At 47.2% G+C, this 9269-nt stretch overlaps 1 protein-coding gene across 1 annotated transcript in view; it reads left to right on the top strand.

Annotated features, from left to right (window-relative positions):
- The first annotated feature begins 638 nt into the window (after positions 1-638).
- Positions 639-9269, top strand: part of lrig3 (leucine-rich repeats and immunoglobulin-like domains 3) — a 56431-nt gene continuing 47800 nt past the window's right edge. The window contains exon 1 of the mRNA XM_079817595.1: positions 639-1045. Coding sequence (XP_079673721.1) covers positions 855-1045 — 191 coding nt within the window. The 5' untranslated portion in view covers positions 639-854. The remainder of the gene's footprint in view (positions 1046-9269) is intronic.

Genomic DNA, 9269 nt, shown 5'->3' with positions numbered 1-9269 from the left:
ACTAAGTCATAATTATGAGATGAAAAGTTAAAATAATTAATAAAAAAGTTAAAATTGTGACATAAATGGCCAAAATATGACAAATATTTGAAAATATGGCATACTAAGTCATAATAATGAGATGAAAAGTTAAAATTGTGACATAAAAGGTCAAAAATATGACAAAATTGTGAAATTATCAGATTATCAGTCATAATAATGAGATGAAAAGTCAAAATTGACATACTATGAAAAGTCAAAATTATAACTTACAAAAATTATATCCTAATTATGACAAAAGGTTGAAATGATACGGAGCCCCTGAAGGGACACGGTGTAGGACAACAACATGAGATGCCGGAAAATTATTCATCAAATGCTTCGCGTTCGTTCGAAAACAGCTCAAGTTTTTGTGATATAACTTATTTTTCCACTATTTCAAATATCTTTCTAACCACAATGTCCCTTTAGAGCCTCCGTAAAATGTGTGTGTCATCATTTCGACTTTTAATGTCATAGTTGTGATGTACCACAGCATGATATTTCTTTCTTATGTGGCAGAAATGGGCTTCCCCAGAGATCACAGTCTGCACTACATTACCCAGAATCCCCCTCGCCGCTCTCGGCCCACGGGAGCGCGCGCCGCGGAATGCTGCTCTGATTCCAGCGCGGTGGAAAAAAGTTCCTCGGAGATGGAGCGGAGGTGAGGCGCTGATTTCTGCACTTTTATTCATGAAAATAAACGCGAACGGAGGCGCAGCTGACGCGGACCGGCCGAGAACGCCGTTCTCTTTCACATTCGCTCGGAATTTAAACTTTTACGGATCGATTTTGTGAACTTTATTTTTGATTAGTTTTTGTTGTTGCGGGTGATTATGCCGCAGCCCGCTCGCGCTGTGAGCTTCGCGCTGCTCGTGTTTCACCTCACGGGGTTTAAAGCGGCTCCCGGTGACCCGGACCCGGACCCGTGCCCGTCGGTGTGCTCGTGTGTGGGATCCGTGGCCGACTGCAGTGGACTAAAGCACGGCCGGATCGAGGAGCGGCTGCCCGCGCGGATCAGGCGCCTGTGAGTTTACCTCAGACCCGTGTGTGTGTGTGTGTGTGTGTGTGTGCGCGCGCTTTACCTCAGACCCGTGTGTGTGTGTGTGTGTGTGTGTGTGTGTGTGTGTGTGTGTGTGTGTGTGCGCGCGCTTTACCTCAGACCCGTGTGTGTGTGTGTGTGTGTGTGTGTGTGTGTGAGAGAGTGTTTTACCTCAGACCCGTGTGTGTGTGTGTGTGTGTGTGTGTGTGAGAGAGAGTGTTTTACCTCAGATCAGTGTGTGTGTGTGAGAGAGAGAGAGAGAGTGAGTGTTTTACCTCAGATCAGTGTGTGTGTGTGTGTGTGTGTGTGAGAGAGAGAGAGAGAGAGTGTGTTTTACCTCAGATCAGTGTGTGTGAGTGTGTGTGTGTGAGAGAGAGAGAGAGAGAGAGAGAGAGAGAGAGAGTGTTTTACCTCAGATCAGTGTGTGTGTGTGTGTGTGTGTGTGTGAGAGAGAGTGTTTTACCTCAGATCAGTGTGTGAGTGTGTTTGTGTGTGTGTGTGTGTGTGAGAGAGAGAGAGAGAGAGAGTGTTTTACCTCAGATCAGTGTGTTTGTGTGTGTGTGTGTGTGTGTGTGAGAGAGAGAGAGAGTGAGCGTTTTACCTCAGATCAGTGTGTGTGTGAGTGTGTGTGTGTGAGAGAGTGTTTTACCTCAGATCAGTGTGTGTGTGTGTGAGAGAGAGAGTGTTTTACCTCAGATCAGTGTGTGTGTGTGTGAGAGAGTGTTTTACCTCAGATCAGTGTGTTTGTGTGTGTGTGTGAGAGAGAGAGAGAGAGTGTGTTTTACCTCAGATCAGTGTGTGTGTGTGTGTGTGTGTGTGTGTGTGTGTGTGTGTGAGAGAGAGTGTTTTACCTCAGATCAGTGTGTGTGTGTGTGTGTGAGAGAGAGTGTTTTACCTCAGATCAGTGTGTGTGTGTGTGAGAGAGTGTTTTACCTCAGATCAGTGTGTGTGTGTGTGTGTGAGAGAGAGAGAGATTGTTTTACCTCAGATCAGTGTGTGTGTGTGTGTGTGTGTGTGTGTGAGAGAGAGAGAGAGTGTTTTACCTCAGATCAGTGTGTGTGTGTGTGTGTGTGTGTGTGTGTGTGAGTGAGAGAGAGTGTTTTACCTCAGATCAGTGTGTGTGTGTGTGTGTGTGTGTGTGAGAGAGAGAGAGAGAGAGAGAGAGTGAGTGTTTTACCTCAGATCAGTGTGTGTGAGTGTGTGTGTGTGTGTGTGTGAGAGAGAGAGAGAGAGAGAGTGAGTGTTTTACCTCAGATCAGTGTGTGTGTGTGTGTGTGTGAGAGAGAGAGAGTGAGTGTTTTACCTCAGATCAGTGTGTGTGTGTGTGTGTGTGTGTGTGTGTGAGAGAGAGAGTGTGTTTTACCTCAGATCAGTGTGTGTGTGTGTGTGTGTGTGTGTGTGTGTGTGAGAGAGAGAGAGAGAGAGAGAGAGAGAGTGTGTTTTACCTCAGATCAGTGTGTGTGTGTGTGTGTGTGTGTGAGAGAGAGAGTGTGTTTTACCTCAGACCCGTGAGTGTGTGTGAGAGAGAGAGTGTTTTACCTCAGACCCGTGTGTGTGTGTGTGTGAGAGAGAGTGTTTTACCTCAGACCCGTGTGTGTGTGAGTGCTTTACCTCAGACCTGTGTGTGTGTGTGTGTGTGTGTGTGTGTGCGTGCGTGCTTCACCTCAGACCCGTGTGTGTGTGTGTGTGTGTGTGAGAGAGAGAGAGAGAGAGAGAGAGAGAGTGTTTTACCTCAGATCAGTGTGTGTGTGTGTGTGTGTGTGTGTGTGTGTGTGTGTGAGAGAGAGTGTTTTACCTCAGATCAGTGTGTGTGTGTGTGTGTGTGTGTGTGTGTGTGTGTGTGTGTGTGAGAGAGAGAGTGTTTTACCTCAGATCAGTGTGTGTGTGTGTGTGTGTGTGTGTGTGAGAGAGTGAGTGTTTTACCTCAGATCAAGAACCATAACCCGTCTCACAGCATCAGTGTGTGTGTGTTAGTGAATGATTCAGTGTTTGAATGAATCGGTTGAATCAAAGATTCAATGACCTGTTCGTAAACGACCGCCTAATTCTTGAACGAATCATCCGTTTGAACGAATCGACTCAATGACTCACTCATTCAGACGGTCACAGCGCCACCTACTGGTGCTTTAGTTTCATCTTTACAACATTTCTTATTTGTATATTAAAAAAATATTTTAAACAATCTCATAACATAATTTAATGCAGTTGTAATTTTTCAGTGTATATTATTTAATTTGATTGGTAACTTAAGAATATAAAATGAAATCTGAATCATAGCCTATATTTAATAAGATTAGGGGATAAATGCCCTTTATAAAAGGTACAAATATCACAAATATGCATATGTCAAAGCTGATTGAACACTGGTGAGAATATTGCTTCAGAATAAATTTTATTTACAAATTTTTTATTTACAAATTTGCACGTGAACAGGCTTAATGTCCAGCCCTGACATAAACACTGCCTGTTGCTGCTGGTTAGGACAAAAACTTACATTATCATGGAAAATACGCCTTTTATCACGTGAGATGAAAAGTTAAAATAATGAATAAAAAAGTCAAAAGTGTGACATATAAGGTCAAAAATATGACAATTATTTGAAAATGACATACTAAGTCATAATTATGAGATGAAAAGTCAAAATTGTGACATAAAAGGTCAAAAATATGACAAATATTTGAAAAATATGACATACTAAGTCACAATTATGAGATGAAAAGTTAAAATAATTAATAAAAAAGTCATAATTGTGACATTAAAGGTCAAAAATATGACAAATATTTGAAAATGACATACTAAGTCATAATTATGAGATGAAAAGTCAAAATTGTGACATAAAAGATCAAAAATATGACAAATATTTGAAAAATATGACATACTAAGTCACAATTATGAGATGAAAAGTTAAAATAATTAATAAAAAAGTCATAATTGTGACATTAAAGGTCAAAAATATGACAAATATTTGAAAATGACATACTAAGTCATAATTATGAGATGAAAAGTCAAAATTGTGACATAAAAGGTCAAAAATATGACAAATATTTGAAAAATATGACATACTAAGTCACAATTATGATATGAAAAGTTAAAATAATTAATAAAAAAGTCATAATTGTGACATTAAAGGTCAAAAATATGACAAATATTTGAAAATGACATACTAAGTCATAATTATGAGATGAAAAGTCAAAATTGTGACATAAAAGATCAAAAATATGACAAATATTTGAAAAATATGACATACTAAGTCACAATTATGAGATGAAAAGTTAAAATAATTAATAAAAAAGTCATAATTGTGACATTAAAGGTCAAAAATATGACAAATATTTGAAAATGACATACTAAGTCATAATTATGAGATGAAAAGTCATAATTGTGACATAAAAGGTCAAAAATATGACAAATATTTGAAAAATATGACATACTAAGTCATAATTATGAGATGAAAAGTCAAAATTGTGACATAAAAGGTCAAAAATATGACAAATATTTGAAAAATATGACATACTAAGTCACAATTATGAGATGAAAAGTTAAAATAATTAATAAAAAAGTCAAAATTGTGACGTAAAAGGTCAAAAATATGACAAATATTTGAAAAATATGACGTACTAAGTCACAATTATGAGATGAAAAGTCAAAATTGTGACATAAAAGGTCAAAAATATGACAAATATTTGAAAAATATGACATACTAAGTCACAATTATGAGATGAAAAGTTAAAATAATTAATAAAAAAGTAAAAATTGTGACAAAAGGTCAAAAATATGACAAATATTTGAAAAATATGACATACTAAGTCACAATTATGAGATGAAAAGTTAAAATAATTAATAAAAAAGTCAAAATTGTGACAAAAGGTCAAAAATATGACAAATATTTGAAAAATATGACATACTAAGTCACAATTATGAGATGAAAAGTTAAAATAATTAATAAAAAAAAGTTGGAACTCGTGAACATTGAATTCTCGAGATCACGAATTCATATCCTGGGGATGAATAAATGTCGCCTTCAGGAGCGACGCATTAGACCGGCTGGGCTTCTGTTATTTCTGCTGAATCAGCAGCTAAACCCGACCAGAGATGGAAGCCATTAAGAGAGAGAGAGAGAGAGAGAGAGAGAGAGAGAGAGAGAGAGAGAGAGAGAGAGAGAGAGAGAGAGAGAGAGAGAGAGAGAGAGAGAGAGAAAAAAAGAGCTCTCGCTGCCAGGATGGAAAAATAGAAGGAAAAAGCTTTTCATGATTTACATCTGGAAAGAGCCGAGGGGTTTTTCAGACTCACTCACACCTTTAGCTCAGACACTGCAAAAATATATTTTCTTACTTGGTATTTTTGTCTTGTTTCTGGTCCAAACATCTAAAAATTCTCAAAACAAGAAGCATTTACTAGCCAAATAAAACTTATTGTCTTGTTTTGTGGGGAAATAACTCAAAATTAAGGGAGTTTTTGCTTAAAATTAGCTAAATAATCTGCCAATGGGGTAAGCAAAATAATCTTAATTCAAACAGAAAACAAGACAATAATTTTTGCTTGTCTAGTAAATGGTTCTTAATGTAAGATTTTTTTAGATATTTGGACTGAAAACAAGACAAAAATACTAAGTAAGAAAAGCATTTTTTGCAGTGGAGAAACTGCTGCTGGAAAAGCCATCCATACACGGCTCCAGACGGACACCAAAGGCGGCCATTTTGTGACCTATTCCTGCCGGAGCGACTACATGTTGTTAGAGATCACTGGAGCCCACCTGATAAGAGCATGAGGTGTTTGAGTGACAGCGTGTGCGAGTGACAGCGCGTGCGAGTGACAGCGCGTGCGAGTGACAGCGCGTGCGAGTGACAGCGCGTGCGAGTGACAGCGTGTGCGAGTGACAGCGTGTGCGAGTGACAGCGTGTGCGAGTGACAGCGTGTGCGAGTGACAGCGTGTGCGAGTGACAGCGTGTGCGAGTGACAGCGTGTGCGAGTGACAGCGTGTGCGAGTGACAGCAGCGTGTGCGAGTGACAGCGTGTGCGAGTGACAGCGTGTGCGAGTGACAGCGTGTGCGAGTGACAGCGTGTGCGAGTGACAGCGTGTGCGAGTGACAGCGCGTGCGAGTGACAGCGTGTGCGAGTGACAGCGTGTGCGAGTGACAGCGTGTTCGAGTGACAGCGTGTGCGAGTGACTGCGCGTGCGAGTGACAGCATGTGCGAGTGACAGCGCGTGCGAGTGACAGCGTGTGCGAGTGACAGCGTGTGCGAGTGACAGCGTGTGCGAGTGACAGCGTGTTTGAGTGACAGCGCGTGCGAGTGACAGCGTGTGCGAGTGACTGCGCGTGCGAGTGACAGCGTGTGCGAGTGACAGCGTGTGCGAGTGACAGCGTGTGCGAGTGACAGCGCGTGCGAGTGACAGCGCGTGCGAGTGACAGCGTGTGCGAGTGACAGCGTGTGCGAGTGACAGCGTGTGCGAGTGACAGCGTGTGCGAGTGACAGCGCGTGCGAGTGACAGCGTGTGCGAGTGACAGCGTGTGCGAGTGACAGCGTGTGCGAGTGACAGCGTGTGCGAGTGACAGCGTGTGCGTGTGACAGCGTGTGCGAGTGACAGCGTGTGCGAGTGACAGCGCGTGCGAGTGAGAGCGCGTGCGAGTGACAGCGCGTGCGAGTGACAGCGTGTGCGAGTGACAGCGTGTGCGAGTGACAGCGTGTGCGAGTGACAGCGTGTGCGAGTGACAGCGTGTGCGAGTGACAGCGTGTGCGAGTGACAGCGTGTGCGTGTGACAGCGTGTGCGAGTGACAGCGTGTGCGAGTGACAGCGCGTGCGAGTGACAGCGCGTGCGAGTGACAGCGCGTGCGAGTGACAGCGCGTGCGAGTGACAGCGTGTTTGAGTGACAGCGTGTGCGAGTGAAAGCGTGTGCGTGTGACAGCGTGTGCGAGTGACAGCGTGTGCGAGTGACAGCGTGTGCGTGTGACAGCGTGTGCGAGTGACAGCGTGTGCGAGTGACAGCGCGTGCGAGTGAGAGCGCGTGCGAGTGACAGCGCGTGCGAGTGACAGCGTGTGCGAGTGACAGCGTGTGCGAGTGACAGCGTGTGCGAGTGACAGCGTGTGCGAGTGACAGCGTGTGCGAGTGACAGCGTGTGCGAGTGACAGCGTGTGCGTGTGACAGCGTGTGCGAGTGACAGCGTGTGCGAGTGACAGCGCGTGCGAGTGACAGCGCGTGCGAGTGACAGCGCGTGCGAGTGACAGCGCGTGCGAGTGACAGCGTGTTTGAGTGACAGCGTGTGCGAGTGAAAGCGTGTGCGAGTGACAGCGTGTGCGAGTGACAGCGTGTTTGAGTGACAGCGTGTGCGAGTGACAGCGTGTGCGAGTGACAGCGTGTGCGAGTGACAGCGTGTGCGAGTGACAGCGTGTGCGAGTGACAGCGTGTGCGAGTGACAGCGTGTGCGAGTGACAGCGTGCGAGTGACAGCGTGTGCGAGTGACAGCGTGTGCGAGTGACAGCGCGTGCGAGTGACAGCGCGTGCGAGTGACAGCGTGTGCGAGTGACAGCGTGTTTGAGTGACAGCGTGTGCGTGTGACAGCGTGTGCGAGTGACAGCGTGTGCGAGTGACAGCGTGTGCGAGTGACAGCGTGTGCGAGTGACAGCGTGTTTGAGTGACAGCGTGTGCGAGTGACAGCGCGTGCGAGTGACAGCGTGTTTGAGTGACAGCGTGTGCGAGTGACAGCGCGTGCGAGTGACAGCGTGTGCGAGTGACAGCGCGTGCGAGTGACAGCGCGTGCGAGTGACAGCGCGTGCGGGTGACAGCGCATGCGAGTGACAGCGCGTGCGAGTGACAGCGCGTGCGAGTGACAGCGTGTGCGAGTGACAGCGTGTGCGAGTGACAGCGTGTGCGAGTGACAGCGTGTTTGAGTGACAGCGTGTGCGAGTGACAGCGCGTGCGAGTGACAGCGCGTGCGAGTGACAGCGCGTGCGAGTGACAGCGTGTGCGAGTGACAGCGTGTGCGAGTGACAGCGTGTGCGAGTGACAGCGTGTGCGAGTGACAGCGTGTGCGAGTGACAGCGTGTGCGAGTGACAGCGTGTGCGAGTGACAGCGTGTGCGAGTGACAGCGTGTTCGAGTGACAGCGTGTGCGAGTGACAGCGTGTGCGAGTGACAGCGTGTTTGAGTGACAGCGTGTGCGTGTGACAGCGTGTGCGAGTGACAGCGTGTGCGAGTGACAGCGTGTGCGAGTGACAGCGTGTGCGAGTGACAGCGTGTGCGAGTGACAGCGTGTGAGAGTGACAGCGTGTGCGAGTGACAGCGTGTGCGAGTGACAGCGTGTTTGAGTGACAGCGTGTGCGAGTGACAGCGCGTGCGAGTGACAGCGCGTGCGTGTGACAGCGCGTGCGAGTGACAGCGCGTGCGAGTGACAGCGTGTGCGAGTGACAGCGTGTTTGAGTGACAGCGTGTGCGTGTGACAGCGTGTGCGAGTGACAGCGTGTGCGAGTGACAGCGTGTGCGAGTGACAGCGTGTGCGAGTGACAGCGTGTTTGAGTGACAGCGTGTGCGAGTGACAGCGCGTGCGAGTGACAGCGTGTTTGAGTGACAGCGTGTGCGAGTGACAGCGCGTGCGAGTGACAGCGCGTGCGAGTGACAGCGTGTGCGAGTGACAGCGCGTGCGAGTGACAGCGTGTGCGAGTGACAGCGTGTGCGAGTGACAGCGTGTGCGAGTGACAGCGTGTGCGAGTGACAGCGTGTTTGAGTGACAGCGTGTGCGAGTGACAGCGCGTGCGAGTGACAGCGCGTGCGAGTGACAGCGCGTGCGAGTGACAGCGCGTGCGAGTGACAGCGTGTGCGAGTGACAGCGTGTGCGAGTGACAGCGTGTGCGAGTGACAGCGTGTGCGAGTGACAGCGTGTGCGAGTGACAGCGTGTGCGAGTGACAGCGTGTGCGAGTGACAGCGTGTTCGAGTGACAGCGTGTGCGAGTGACAGCGTGTGCGAGTGACAGCGTGTTTGAGTGACAGCGTGTGCGTGTGACAGCGTGTGCGAGTGACAGCGTGTGCGAGTGACAGCGTGTGCGAGTGACAGCGTGTGCGAGTGACAGCGTGTGAGAGTGACAGCGTGTGCGAGTGACAGCGTGTGCGAGTGACAGCGTGTTTGAGTGACAGCGTGTGCGAGTGACAGCGCGTGCGAGTGACAGCGCGTGCGTGTGACAGCGCGTGCGAGTGACAGCGCGTGCGAGTGACAG

This window comes from Gobio gobio (genome assembly GCF_949357685.1).
Source record: "Gobio gobio genome assembly, chromosome: 5".
NCBI lineage: Eukaryota > Metazoa > Chordata > Actinopteri > Cypriniformes > Gobionidae > Gobio > Gobio gobio.
Note: the sequence above shows the minus strand (reverse complement) of the source record. Positions and strands in the feature narration are given on the sequence as shown.